Raw genomic sequence first — 15,899 nt, 5'->3', positions numbered from 1 at the left:
TACGCCACGGCCAGCAGGGGGAGGCCCGGAGAGCTGCAGTACCCCGCCCCGGCCAGCAGGGGGAGGCCCGGAGAGCTGCAGTATCCCGCCCCGGCCAGCAGGGGGCGGCCCGGAGAGCTGCAGTACCGCGGCCCGGCCAGCAGGGGGAGGCCCGGAGAGCTGCAGTACCCCACCCCGGCCAGCAGGAGGCGGCCCGGAGAGCTGAGTCCGCCTGAGACCAAATTAAATTATAATAATACTGTGAATTATGATACTAACTGTAGTACTGTACTGTATTATTATAATGTACTACAGTATTATAAAAATACCACAGTAAATTTTAATAATGCTGTAGTACATTATAATAATATTGTGGTATAATTATAATACTGTGGTACAGTTATAATACTGTAGTATATTTAGAAATATAATCACTACTGAATATTACATGATGACATTTAAATACCACTGCATTACTGCACTGAGATATCTGACTTTAAAAAAACATTTTTTTGCATTTATGTGGTCTAAATTTAATTTTTTGGCATTTTCAAGTTGTCCAGTTTCTAAAACACTTTATTTCCATTAGATTTTTATTTTAGGGTTTTTATATTTAGACTGAAAATTCAAGATGTAAAATTTAAATTCTGAACATCCAGAAAATGTAGTTGAGTGAAAATATAAAGTAGCATCAGATGGAAATACACTACCTCAAAACTGCACTAAAAGACAGTACTGAGTTACTTCCCACCACTGACTCTGAAGTTGTTGCATTACAGTCTAATTTAAAAACTAAAGTTATATTTATTTTAATGTAAAACATGATGTCACATATCATCTGAACCTATAACCTGAGCCTGGTTAAAAACCTGAAACCAGACACCAAAAAACAGCTGCAGAGTTATAAATACACAGATCTTTTATAAAGATTATGAAATATGGTGGATCAGGGCAAGTCTAAACTGGAATTTAATGTCTGTGAGAAAATGTTGAGCAGTGAGACGTCATGCTGTTCCTCCGTTTGTTCCAATACAACACAAAAGCAGCATTATGTGATATAGAAGTTTTGCTGACAACTGTTTCCAGTTTTATTAAGAAGAAGAAGAATTTAAAGTATGTCTCCTCTTTCCCACAGGCCATGAATGCAGCATGGCCAAGGGACGTGGCTCACCTGGAATAACCAGGAAGGTGAAAGAGAGAAGGGTAGAGTTCAGATTTCTCCCTTCACTGGTTTTAAATCTATAAATGGTTTGATAAGAATTGAAAAGCTCTATATAACTGATGTCCATTCACCATTTAACATGACTGGGGTTATAGTGGAGCAGACTGGCAACAGGTCAACAACCAGAAAAGGAGGGAAAAGGCAAACTTTGAATGATCCAGCAGATCAAGTGAGGACTCTCATGACACTGTCGAAAGAGTAACATCTCAGACAAAGCCTCAAACAGTAGGTCTATAATTAAGATAGCACAGAACAATAATGACAATAATGAGTAATGAGAGTAATCATTGAGGTGAGCAAAGATTGGCTGACACTTCAATAAAAGTCACAAAAGCAACTGAGATGAAGTTCTTAAACAAGAGAAGACCACTAGTTAATATTTGCAATGGATGAAGAACAACAGAAAGATTTTGGAACAATTCATGGAGAAAAAGTAAAGTCACATATTGCACAGTGCAGCTGTTGAAATGAGGAGCTTAATATCTGGTGTTGGTCAAGTCAGAGCTGAGAGAGAAAGGAGCTAAAAATGCTGAAACTGTAAAGTTGTTAAAAACAGAGAGCTTCTCAATCTTACTTTATTCTAACATCTGACTGAAGAAAGTTCTGCTGAGGAAAGGAGTCAAACACGCAAAGATTCACACAATGTTAAATAAAGGAGAGGACTTTACTAATTTCTCTCCAACAAGAAGACAGACAGACAAGAATTCATCCAACTGTTAGAAACACTGAGACCTAAAATATTTGAACTGTCTATAATTATTTATATCATAAGTATTATCCCCATCCTCCTGTGGAGGAATCTGCATACTCTGATACAGCAGGTGGCGATACACAGCTGAAGTTTGTGATCAGCCAATAAACACAACGAAGAAGAAGAAGGAGGAGGAGCAGGAGGAGGAGCAGCAGGAGGAGCAGGAGGAGTGTAAAGTGACACCAGCAGCAGACTGAGCTCCTCCACCCTGCAGCAAACATGAACAGACCCTCTGCTCACCTGAACAGGTAAGAAAACCACTACAAAACTGGACTAAACTGGGACTAAACCAGTAATAGCTGCTGGTCTGTTCAGTGTGTTTGAAAGTTGTATTTTTGATTCTGTGTGTGAAGGTTTGAAAAGTTTGTAGAGATGGATCTGAAGCCTGAGTGGAGAGTTTGTGTCACAGGTTAAGGTGTGTTTGTGTCACAGGTTAAGGTGTGTGTGCTGCGTGTCGAGTTTTATTCACCTGCCTCAGTCGCTCATTTTCTCTCTGTTCCAGCACATTTACATATTTTCTATCAGTATTAGTATCAGTTACTCTGTTTGAAGCTGATTCAAACCTTCATTCGCATCATTGTTTATTTAAATGAAGTGAAATATAAACACAGTAAAAAACTTAGCTGTCAGTGTTTGTCAGGCGTCATTCTCAGCAGTGACTCAATGTATTTCAGATCAACTCTCCTGTTGTCTTCCTGCAACTTTTGTCCTCCTGGTTTGGTTTGTTAGTTGATAAAGCATAAGGTATAAATTATCACCCAATTCTGTGTTAGACCTTTTTTAGCCAACTTATCACCACATGGTTTTAAACTTCTTTTTTTGTTGAAATTATGGTCAATAGGCCTCATTTAAATAAAACTGAGCCAAAGACTCAGAAAATATGTTTTAACAGTGGTGAAAAAACTAAAATATCAACTATGACAGGTCCTATCTGCTTTAGAGCTACAATAACTCACTTATTTGTCAGTTTTTCAGCAGTGTGGGCTCACAAAAAGACATTTTGTGTAATATAGAATATTTAGTTAAACAGAAAATTATGGTTTTCATACCGAATTTCTGATGTTTGATGCAAAGTAATGAAACTATAGCTCATTTTTGAGTTAACACCTGTTGTGCTTCCCAGTCAAAATTGACCTGAGGGTTAAAGACAAGTAATGATTATTGATATAATCAATTCATCTACTAATTGATTTCTCATTTAATCAAAGGATAGTTTTGTCTTTAAATTGGCAGGAAATTAAACAAGTGAAAAATGTTGGTTGTGATTCAACAGCAGCACCGTTAGGTTGACTCAGCACCTTTAAAACAGTTTCACCACAATCTGAACCTGAACTGTCATGAAGGAGGAATTTCTTGCATCATATTATACTAAATAGTTTAATTTAAGGTGATTGGACCTAAAAAAAACTGAATCAACTGAGTGTATTTTCTGTAAATGTTACTACATCATGATATAAAATTACATACCCTGTCACCAGATAAAATGTTGATATTGGCTGTTTCAGGAAAACCCTAGATTATATCCAATACCAACATTCATAATTGTAGATATGATTATGTTTAGGGAACGATCATGAATACAGTAAATAAACTACAGTGAAGGTTTGGACAAAAAATAGCTGCTTATGGTAAAAAAAGAAAAAAAAGAAAAGCAAATATGAAATGTTGAGTTGGGCTGGACTCAAACTTTGATTTCCCAGATGAAAGTCGGATACAGTCCCCACACCGTTACTGTCCGCCTCGCCACACTTCTGCATAATGTTAAAATGCTGCGTAATTCTTCAGGATACTTGCATTGCTAAAATCCATTGTGTTATCTCCTTCTTTTCTTACTTCTTGGCTCTTTCATTGGTCCATCTAATGTCGCTCATCCATTTAACACTGTCTTTAATTCCACATGTATAAAATGATGGAAGGTTTTATCCTGATTATTTTCTCCTGTTTATCAGCTGAGAAACTTTTTAAATATAAAATAATCATCAGCAAATATCTGACAAAAAAAAACCTAAAAAAATGAATCTAATATTACTATAAATCTGTCCTGATGATTGATTTGTGAAACTGCTCATAGTGTCCGACACACCCAGGTATTAACCCAACAGTCAGTTTTCCAAATGAACATGTAACCTGTTTTTCTTGCTGCAATGATCCCTCCTGTTCATACTGACCATTAGAAGATCCCTTCATCATGTTTACTGTAATGATTCCTCCTGTTCATACTGACCATTAGAAGATCCCTTCATCATGTTTACTGTAATGATTCCTCCTGTTCATACTGACCATTAGAAGATCCCTTCATAATGTTTACAATGGAAGTGATGGAGGACTAAACCCACAGTCCTCCTTCTGTGGAAACATGGATTTAAAAGTTGATCTGAAGCTAAAATGAAGCTTCAGTCAAATCTTCATCTTCTATGTTTCAACGTTACAGTGTTTTTACTACCAACGTCTTTTTGTTACTATACTTCCACCACAGCTCAACAGGGAAACACTAAGAGGTAATCTGATGCTAAAAAGACAGTAAATGTGTCAGATATCATTGATATAATAACTCTATCTGACTGATGAAGCTCAATAGAAGCTGATCAGCTACTTTAAATGAAGATCTTTTAATAGTCAGTATGAACAGGAGGAATGATTACAGAGAGGAAAACCTCTTTCACTGTTCATATGGACACCTGACTGCTGGTTTAACACACACTGGGAACACTGGGAACCACCATATATGTGGAATAAAGTCTCTGACAGGCGACGCATTTATGTCATGTGATGGTATTTAACATCGTATCAAACCTTTATGAACCAGTACATCATTCCAGTCACTGGCTGACACCTGTGGATTCAGGGATTTAATGTATTTTATACAGATTATCTAACATGGTGGCCTGCAGAGGGTAAATACAGAGGCTGCTGTGAGACTTGTTGATTCCTCTTCATGGTTTTTGGTGTCTGATCAGTCGTCATACAGCTTTCTGATTTAGTTTTAGATGACTCACCGCAGCTTTCGTCATTCTTTTCTTCTCCTACAAGGTGAGAGGTAACTTTGTTTGAATCTTTCCTTCTGACACATCAGAGTCAGAGGACAACACTCCTGATCAGGATCTAAACTGTCAGGTTCTTCCTTGGAAACAAATCTTCTAACTGGAGAGATTTTCTGGTTTAATCATTAAAATCTGATCAGTACTCAGTCACCCTGCATATCTAAAGGAGTGTTGGTTATTTATTTATAGAGGACAAAACACAACATGCATCTGCTTGTCTTGATTCACATTTACATGAAAGAAACGTTTCTCCTGCTGTCTGAGGTATAACAGCAGCTGTGAGGATCAAATTCAAACAGACTGAGTGAATAAATGATGATATTCATGAATCATCAGATCTGTGTGGAGCGATGATGAGGAGACTATGTGAGCAAATTGAAAAGGCGCCATCTTTGAGTCCATTTCCAGTCCTTATAATGTCAACAATGTTTAAGGAATGACGGCATTACTTTGTGCAATTCTACTATGAAGAGAAACAGAAATATGGAGCCACTCAGTGATCTCTGAGTGGAAGCTAAAAAATATGAACTCAAAACATCTTAAGTTTTTACTTTTGTCTGGAGTGTAAAAGAATCAGCGCCACCAGTTGTTTGTCTTATTGAACCAAATTGTCGGCTCTCAGTCGTCCTCTGTGTGTTCAGAGCTCTGCTGGAGGGTCTGTTAATTATTAAAAATGATTAATTATTAGTGATGGAATAGAATAGATCTTTATTGTCATTGTCACAAGTACAATGACATTTTAAAGTGCTCACCAGTCAGTGCATCATTCATAAATAAAAAAAATAAAAGAAAGATTATGAAGGATTAAATCTATGACTCATGTTATTTCTGCTCTCTTCTTAAAGTCAGTCCTTAAAGGTAGTTGTGTACGGCAGCAGGCGGCTGTGCAGAGTCACTCAGTGTGTTGAGGGTGTGTTTAAGTGTCAGAGCTTTCAGCAGGAGTCACTTTACCGGTCAGACCACCTGCAGGCCTGGGAGGGGCCGAAAAGAGCCTTTAGGCCTGAAACTAACACACTGCTGGACTGACTGAACAACTGACAGTGTTAGTGTGAAGCAACCAGGCTGCTGCTGCTGCTGTCAATAACAGCTTAATAAAGCGTCTGTGGTTAGAATCGAGTTTCTGTCAAAGAAGCACTGAGGACGCTGTGCAGCTCTGACTTTAATGTCATCAAACTTTATTCAACAAATGTCTCCATCAATCAGACTTATAGATCAGCTCTGCAGATCTCATTATCTGATGCACCGCCAACATGTTAGTCTCTGTATCGCTGATGTGTTTCTCTGGACTAACTCAGTGTGAATGAGTGTAAACATACCTGCTGCCACAGATCTCCTCCTCACAGCGTCTCTCTCTCTACATTTCTAAAGTTTCAGTCCTCTGTTTAAAATGAGGCAACTTTAGCTGCTCGACATATCTGTGAAATCCTGCGTTGACAGAAGTTTAGTTGAAAATGAAGAGAGCTGCTTTAAAGGCTTCAGTGTGAGAGTGTCAGACCTGGAGAGGCTTTATTCAGTGTTTGTGTGTATGATACAAACCTTGAGACTGACTGACAGCTGATTTATAACAAAACAGTTTTTAATTTGTGGAGCTGAACTTTATGATTTCATGTGTCCATCCTGGTTTAGTTGCAGGACATCAGGATCCATCAGGTCTGTTTTTATCGTAGCAGGACGTCAGGACACTTTTCTTCATATGTGGTCTATAAAATGTTGTAAACTGGTTTGTTTCAGTCGTATTTGATCATCAGCGCTTGAATTCTTGTTATGCTAGACTGTTAAGTGAAAGAAAGGTTCTCAACAAATGGTATGAAGGGAGTCCAGGTTAGAATAAATCTATCTTTATGACGGCTACGATTATAATAATAATAATAATAATAGCTTTATTTATATAGCACCTTTTTAAAAAACAAAGTTCACAAAGTGCTTTGGCAAAAGGCAAAATCAGTAAAATACAAAGCAAGACACACAACACAGAGAGAGGTAACAAGACTGGCATTGACCAGATTAGAGTAGAGGGACAATGAATACAGTTGGAGATAATAAGAATATAAAATTATATAAAATAAATAAGACAAAGTAAAAATAAAATTAAATAAAAGACAGTAGCAATATGCAAAATGAACAAACAAGCAGATGACATCACATAAAAGCTAGTCTGTAGAAATGAGTTTTGAGTAATGATTTAAAAGAAGATACTGAATGTGTCAGCCTTATTTCCTCGGGCAGGTTGTCCCAAAGCTGAGGGGCCCTGATGGCAAAAAGGCCCCACCCGAGGATCTAAGGCTCATACGGAGTCAACATGTCTGTTTTATAGCTTGGAGCCAGACCCAGACGTGCTTTAAAAGTGATCAGTAAAATCTTAAAATCAATTCCAAAATGGACAGGGAGCCAGTGAAGAGAAGCGAGGATTGGGGTGATGTGATGTCGTCTGTTAAAACCAGTAATACTTCAGCTTCTCCAGTGGAATCATAGAAAACACTCCCATTGTTTAAATAAGGGAGGTTTTTCTTCCACTGCATAAGAATGAGCCTCTGTGTCATCAGTGTTACAAACACTATGGCATTTGACTGTTAAGTAGTGAATAGTTCTTCTGAGGGTGTTGTCCTGAAGAGAAGCGATTACAGGATCAGGATCCACAGTAACACCGATGTGAGATTCAGCTTCCAACGTTTCGGCCCAAAAGCTGTTCAGAGATTTGTCCAACCGAAACATGTGACCCACTGCAGCTGGGTTATGGCAACATCTCAGGCATTGAGGACTCCTCTCTGTGGTTCAGTGCCTCAGGTCTGGACATGTTGACACTAATCCTCATCTTCATCATCATCATCATCAGACAGTCACACGGCTGTCCGTTTTCTTCTGCAGGAAGCAAACGAGGCAAAGTTAATGTGTAATTTATTGGCTGTAAAAAGTCAGTTAAACACACACACACACACACACACACACACACACACACACACACACACAGACACACACACACACTGCAGGAAGTGTTAATCATTCTCCTTTGTGAGCTGCAGGTTCAGTGAGGTTTATGTTTAGTTAGTTTCTCTCTTATTAAAAACCTCACACAGATGACATCAGCGTGACATCAGTATGACATCACTCTTCCTGATTGTAGTATTTATTGGTGTCATTTTATTCTGAAGGGTCACTGAGTCACTGCTGTCGAGTCCAGCTGAGATTAAACACACAGCGTAGGTCAGGAGGAGCATTCAGACGCCATACTGTTGACTCATTACTGACAGTTATTGTACATTTAATCATTATTATCATTATTGTTATTAGTTTTTGAAATTAATTGGTGTAATTTAGGTTTTTCATGAGCTTGTCCATTAGATGTCAAACAGTAAATAAATGAAGAACGTAACAAACACAACTAAATAAAACAGGTCACACACTGTTAGCTAATGTCTTACTTCCCTTTCTGACTGGCTGAGTGTTCATAGAGAGTTTGGTGATTAAAAACTAAATTACAGTTTCTTACTTCTGTTTGATTGGTCGTTCCTGCTTCTCCGTGAGTCTCTGTGGCTCTTGTCAGGCTGTCATCGTATATTTACATTGTGTATTCAGTATATAAGATTAACCCCATAAATCCAGTATGGGTCGGACTCTAACTGTGTCTAAAAGCCTTTTGGGGTCATCGCTCTAACTTCTGTAAGTTCCTGTTTGGTTTTTATGTATTTCATTCTGCTATGATCAATGATGTATTTTCTTATCTGTGACATTTGACTATTAGAAAATCAACCTCAGTGTTTCACTTCACACACAGAACTTAGTTGATGTTTTTCTTTTATTTTGCTGCCTTGTGAAACTCTTTGTAACTTGGATTTCTGTATAAATAAGTTTTATTATCCTTTGAGTCCTCTCCGTTAGTCTCTGTGTGGTTTCATGTGTGGTTCTTTTATTTTTCTCCACAGTCCAATCATGAGGCGGCGCTCTCCTCTTCTTCCTCTCTCTCTCATCTTCTTCTTCTTCGTCTCGCTCGGAGCAGCGACGGATTCAGAGTTCAGGATCTGTGCGTACAACGTTCAGAAGTTCGACAGCGGGAAAGCTGCAGACTACAGAGTGATGCACACTTTGATGAAGGTAACACACACACATATACACACACACACACACACACACACATATACACACACACACACACACACACATATACACACACACATATACACACACACACATATACACACACACATACACACAAAAGACAATTTTACTTTTTTAATAATCACAGCAGCAAAATTTTGAAAAACTCTGACTGTGTGTGTGTGTGTGTGTGTGTGTGTGTGTGTGTGTTTCTGTGTGTAGATCGTGGCTCGTTGTGATATCTGTCTCCTGCAGGATGTGAGAGATCCGAGCGGTTCAGCCATCAAAACTCTGGTGTCTTCTCTCGACAGGTATGAAGCTCCGTCTGTATGTCAAACACTTTCATTTATTTTATTTTATAAAGCGACAAAACACTACAAACATGATCTGAAAGCACAGAAACTAACTTAAACAAGCTGAAACAGTCTCAGACTTTAACAGACTCAATAGTTCTGCTGCTATGTTTGATCTGAGCAGTTCGGCGGCGTTCTGCACCATCACACAACTGATAAGAGGCGGCAGCTCGTTAGAAGAAAATCAATCACAAAAATTAAGTTATTATAGTTATAATTAGATTATATATCAATAAAAAACAAACACACTTTACAGTTTAAACCTGCAGGATCTTTGCTTGTAGTGTCTATTATTGGTATGTTTAACCCTTTGTAGGTCACACAAAGAAAATGTTATTTAAAAATCATTTCATAGCTTTTTCCTCTTTGTTGCCATGACAACATAAAACATGGATTTATTTCCTCATAATCGTTCATATTGAAGCTGTTTAAAGAGAACAAGTTATTTTCTGTGAAGATGTTTTTGACAGTAAATTGAATGAGTCTTCATATTGTTCATAATCGTTCATGTTGAAGCTGTTTAAAGAGAACAGCTGAAATATTTCTGTGTTAAAGAGTATTTTGGATCAGATGTGACGTCTCTATTTTATGTTTTCACTATTTGAATGCTGATAAAACTTCACCTACTATAAAGTGACAGACTAACTTTATGTTGTGCTGTCTGTCTCCTGCAGGGGAACTGACAGGTACGGAGCTTTTTACCAGCATGTGAAACAACATCTAATCAAAATCAATCATCACAATCACCTTTAATCACAATCTGTACTAATCCTGATAATCCTGATGCCTGAAATCATTTAGTATCAATCACCTAATATGGGATGATCACAATAGTGCAACATGTCAGCTGAATCAATTAAATATCCCACCTGACTTTAATCCTGACTTTATGTTTCTAATCTTCATTTAATTTATGTGACTGTTTAACACAAAATTTTAAAAAACTATTTAACCCTCCTGTTGTCCTCGTGTCAAGGAAGGAAGGAAGGAAGGAAGGGAGGATGAAGGAAGGAAAGAAGGGAGGAAGGAAAGAAGGAAGGGAAATAAGAAAGGAAGGAAGGAAAAACAGAGGAAAGAAGGAAGGAAGGAAGGTAGGGGGGAGGAAAGAAGGAAAGAAAGAGAGAAGGAGGGAGAAAGGAAAAGAGGAAGGCAAGAAGGAAGCGAGGAAGGAAAGGAAGGAAGGAAGGGAGGAAAGGAAAGAAGGAAGGGAGGTAAGAAAGGAAGGAAGGAAGGAAGGAAGGGGGGAGGAAAGAAGGAAAGAGAGAGATAAGGAGGAAGGGAGGAAGGACAGAAGGAAGGAAGGAAGGGAGGATGAAGGAAGGAAAGAAGGGAGGAAGGAAAGAAGGAAGGGAAATAAGAAAGGAAGGAAGGAAAAACAGAGGAAAGAAGGAAGGAAGGAAGGTAGGGGGGAGGAAAGAAAGAGAGAAGGAGGGAGAAAGGAAAAGAGGAAGGCAAGAAGGAAGCGAGGAAGGAAAGGAAGGAAGGAAGGGAGGAAAGGAAAGAAGGAAGGGAGGTAAGAAAGGAAGGAAGGAAGGAAGGGGGGAGGAAAGAAGGAACGAGAGAGATAAGGAGGAAGGGAGGAAGGACAGACGGAAGGTAGGAAGGGAGGAAAGAAGGAACAGTCAAAACAGACGGGGTCAATTTGACCCGGGAGGACAACATGAAGGTTAATATAAATTCAGCCAGTCTGGGAACAGTGTTTGGTTGTTAGATTTCCCGCCACAGATCCGGTTATTTGAGTCGTGCAGTGTTTAAAAAAGCCAAACATGATTCACACATCCTGCCGTCGGGTGGAGCGAAGACTGTAGGAGTCATCAGTCGCTTTTATAATTATACAGTATTTAAATGAGTAAATACTGAAATTAAGACACATGGCTCAGTAATAATAAGTGTTGGTAAGATGATGAATTAATAAATCAGTTAAACTAGTTTTAAAAGCAGCATCAGGTTTGTTAAAATGTACATTTAGTATTTTTGTTGGTTTTATATCATTTGAAATGACATTTGCACCATTTTTTACCAAAAGTAATACTGAATGCTCCTGAAAATGTCAAATGGTGTAACCACAAAAGAATGATAAATGATCGATCATATTGTCATAATTTAACCTTGATCCAGGCGGGGAGTTCCGGTCCTTTGAAATGAGGCCAACGTGGAAGTAACTTGAAACTGCATTCTATCAAAAGGCCACCAGGGGGCGACCGGTTTGGTGTCAAAAGGACTTCCGTCTCTATACAAGTCAATGGAGAATTCACCAACTTCTCACTTGATTTCTAACCTCAGTAAACGTTTTCAAAATGTGTTTATGGTCTCAATCGCTAGTTTAAAGCCTTCTTCAATGCAGTATGATGTTCATTTGGGACATTTTGGCCTCCCTGATTTTATATGTGACGATAAAGCAGGGTATGCATTAGGGCGTGGCTACGTGGTGATTGACAGGTTGATTGGTTCACAGGTTCAGGAGGGCGCCTCATGCTCCTCCTGATGCCCATATAAGTAGTTACGTCCTTTTCTTATATACAGTCTATGATTCGATGATATCGTCATAATTTAACCTCGATCGTATCGTCGTGAGGCAGACGGCTGCTCTCTTCCTGCTGACGTCTCTCTGGATCAATCTGATGATTAAAGGTGCAGGTTGTGTGTTTGGTGTTTGGCTGCTTGGTATTAAAGCTCCTCTTTATTAACAGATGCATGTTTATTAATCTCTGTGTGTTTGGTCTGAAGGCATAAACCAGTGTACCGCATGTTTATGTTTATAATGGGAGGTACTGGGAGGTATTGGGAGGTACTGGGAGCTGTGGTGTTGTACAGTCCGTGGCTCAGAGAGGATGACAGTTTCAGCTTTCCTCACATCACCTCAATAACAAACAGTTATCATCTTTCTGATGATGTCAGCAGAAAATGAGAATATACGAGCTTCATAAAAGTAGAATTTGATGTTTTTTGGACTGCATGAGATTGATCAGGTGTTACTAATAAAGAAAATTGAGCCGCTGTGTTTTAGGGAGCGTGTACACTGTTTTCTGTCAGCTGTGAGACGAGTCGCTGCATTTCTACAGTTTCAGTAATCAGCAGCTTCTTTGTCTGTGTTGAGGTACGAGGACGATAACTTCAAGGCGGTGTCCAGTAAGAGTTTGGGAACCTCTGACGCTGACCTGCAGAAATACGTCTTCATCTACAGGTGAGACACTGAGATCCAATCCTGCTGTTTTTAGGCCAGAAACTCTGCTGACAAGATGTGACATTTGGTTTTTATTCTCGTTAGTTTGTCAGACTGCTGCAGAATAAAGACGTGGAAAAGTTGTGGAATGTCCCTTTAATGTGACTCCATTTGTGTTCAGGTCCGAGTTCGATATGAGCAGAAAATCAGAACTTAAACATTTTAGATCTTTGCTTTTTGTGGTTTTTTTTTTTACCTCATAATCTCTTCTGTGAAGGATCAGCTACACTCTGGATTTACCAGCATATGACTCGTTGTTCTGAAGCTCTCTTCTTCCTCTTCCTCCTCCTCGTCTTCCTCTCCAAACAGGACCAAGAAGGTGAGCGTGGTGGATCAGTATCAGTACCAGAACAAAGACTTTTTCGTCAGAGGGCCGTTTGTGGTTCGATTCAAAAGCAAAAAAACTGGTCAGTGGAAACTAAATAATGTCGGTTTATTCAGGTTCATTTATTAAAAGTGTTTAGGTTGTTTTTACTGCTCTCAAATGCAAAAAATGGGTCAAATTGGTCCTGAACAGTGTTTACAGGTTTAAAAATGACCTGAGAATCATTGTATATAGGTGTTCATGTTATTGTGTCCATGTGCATATTCAGTGTTCATAATCAGGATTTAAATACAGAAGCATCAAATTAACAAACATCATTCTGCTCTGACTGATTCTCACAGCGATCAAAGACTTCATTCTGGTTCCTCTGCACAGTGAACCCAGCAGAGCCGCGCAGGAGATCGACCGACTAGTCGACGTCTTCGAGGACGTCAGCAAGAAGTGGAACAACACGGTGAGGGAGAGAGAGATCTATTCAGCTTCAGCAGTTAGTCACATCAATATCTGACACATCTACTGAGTGGGAAAGTACATGGAGTAGTACTTTTAGTAATAGTAGTAGTAGTTCTTTTTGTAGCATCAGTCTTTTTAGCAGTAAATTCCCTCTTAGTGTTTACCTGTTGACCAGGCGGGGAGTTCTGGTCCTCTGAAATGAGGCCAACGCGGAAGTAACTTAAAACTGCATTCTATCAAAAGGCCACCAGGGGGCGACCGTTTTGGTGTCAAAAGGACTTCCGTCTCTATACAAGTCAATGGAGAATTCACCAACTTCTCACTTGATTTCTAACCTCAGTAAACGTTTTCAAAATGTGTTTATGGTCTCAATGGCTAGTTTAAAGCCTTCTTCAATGCAGTATGATGTTCATTTGGGACATTTTGGCCTCCCTGATTTTATATGTGACGATAAAGCAGGGTATGCATTAGGGCGTGGCTACGTCGTGATTGACAGGTTGATTGGTTCACAGGTTCAGGAGGGCGCCTCTTGCTCCTCCTGATGCCCATATAAGTAGAATCCCTGTTTTTATTTTTCCCAGCATGCACCTGAAATGTTTTATTTTGTACTTAAACCAACAGTCAGTGTGTTTATGTGTGTGTAATGATTCCTCGTGTTCATACATAAAGTGTCCTGTTCTTCTCTGTAGTCTGCTGGGAGGCTGCCTGGTAGACACTAATGCTCAGCGTGTGTGTGTGTGTGTCTGTGTGTGTCTGTGTGTGTGTGTGTAGAATGTGATGTTTTTAGGAGACTTCCACGCCGGCTGCGCCTACGTGACCCGACACAGTAAGAAAAGCATCAGACTGTTCAGCGGTTCAAAGTTTTCCTGGCTGATCGGAGACAGACTGGACACCACGGTCTCTGATGAGACCAGCTGTGCATATGACAGGTGTGTGTGTGTGTGTGCGTGTCTGTCTCTCTCTGTGTGTGTGTGTGTGTGTGTGTGTGTGTGTGTGTGTGTGTCTCTGTGTGTGTGGAGGTGATGTAATGGAGAGGCGTGGGACGTTTTTTCATGTTTGAATGAATATTTTTGAATGTTTGAACATCATATATTAACTAGTGTGTGTATTTTCTGTGTGTGTGCGTGTGTGTCTGTGTCAGGATCGTGGTACATGGAAAGTCCTTCGTGAAGGCGATCGTTCCGTACTCTGCAAAAGTCTTCAACGTTGCCAAAGAGTTCAAAATAACGAGGTCTAAGGTACGACTGTGACACAGCTGGAACGTTACACACATTACACACACTTGACACACACGTTTTACACACGCTACACACTTGACACACACGTTTTACACACGCTACACACTTTACACACACGTTACACACATAAACTGTGCTGTGTGTGTTTCAGGTGTTGCAGGTGAGCGATCACTTACCTGTGGAGGTGAGACTGAAGAGCTCCGCCCCTTTCCTCCAGGCCACGCCCCTCCTGATCCTGCTCAGCGTCTCTGTGATCGTCTCGTCCTTCCTGTCCGCTCTGTGATCGTCTGGTTCAGTCTGACTCTCACGGCTCCTCTGATTGGTTCATTTAATAGTTTATATGAGATGGAATTAAAGGAGCAATTCCACTTTTTCCCCCGAATATAACAAACATTTAATAAACTGTGAAACATGGAGGAGAAGCACACAATGATTTAAATCTCCATCATTCACAAGATGCCAAATACAAGAATTTAAAGACTTTCTGGTTTATTACTGTTTATTTTTGCAGGTTTATAAGTGATAATAATAATTTTATATTTCAAGTTCTTACCAAAGACAAAGCAGCATCTTCTACAGGCTGTAAGCTCAGGTAAAGTAAATGCACCTTGATTTATTATTTACTTTCTTTTTAGGTCAAACTGACCGTAAACACTCAGGAGTTCATCTCAAGCTGATGATGATGTTGTGAGGACTCTTTATAAAATAAAAGTGTTTTAAACATCAGGAACAAGCCGTCTGTCTGCTGGAGGTTATGAATGTAAATACTCCAGATTCAGTTTTAATAACATTTATAACTTTTTCTCTTTGTCCTCTTCCTGTTCGTCCTTTCAGAATAATGTACAGATGTAAATATTTGTCAGAAATGTTTGGAGACATTTATCATTTGTGTGTTTTTTGTAATATTCAGTAAACATTTTAATGGTGAAATAAAAATTCTTAAGATGAAGTCTGTTGTTTTTATTTAGATGTCTGAGGGTTCAGTCTCTGCCTCACAGCTGCTCACATGACTGCAGGTAAACATGCTGCATTCCTTCAGCCCTACTCTGATTGGCTGAGGGTGGAGAGGGGGAGGGGCACACCTGCAGCCAATCAGAGTAGGGCTCATTAATGAAGCAGATCTTTATGTAAAGAGCTTCAGGAACAGCTGGAGGACAGAGAGGAACCTGTGCTGAGAGAAGTCTGAACAAAGATGTTTTAAATAGATTCAGAATAATAAATA

At 39.4% G+C, this 15,899-nt stretch overlaps 1 protein-coding gene across 1 annotated transcript; it reads left to right on the top strand.

Moving 5' to 3' along the window:
• The first annotated feature begins 2,176 nt into the window (after window positions 1–2,176).
• LOC133988125 (deoxyribonuclease gamma-like) lies at window positions 2,177–15,479 on the top strand. Its single transcript, XM_062427676.1, has 10 exons — window positions 2,177–2,200; window positions 8,914–9,082; window positions 9,308–9,396; window positions 10,113–10,124; window positions 12,536–12,622; window positions 12,971–13,068; window positions 13,328–13,440; window positions 14,211–14,368; window positions 14,581–14,677; window positions 14,829–15,479. Exons 2-10 carry the CDS (start codon window positions 8,921–8,923, stop codon window positions 14,958–14,960), a joined length of 948 nt encoding a protein of 315 aa, XP_062283660.1. The 5' UTR covers window positions 2,177–2,200; window positions 8,914–8,920; the 3' UTR covers window positions 14,961–15,479.
• The last annotated feature ends 420 nt before the right edge of the window (window positions 15,480–15,899 follow it).

The sequence above is a fragment of the Scomber scombrus genome, chromosome 10 (assembly GCF_963691925.1).
Source record: "Scomber scombrus chromosome 10, fScoSco1.1, whole genome shotgun sequence".
Taxonomy (NCBI): Eukaryota; Metazoa; Chordata; class Actinopteri; order Scombriformes; family Scombridae; genus Scomber; species Scomber scombrus.
This window is presented reverse-complemented; position numbering and strand designations above follow the sequence as displayed.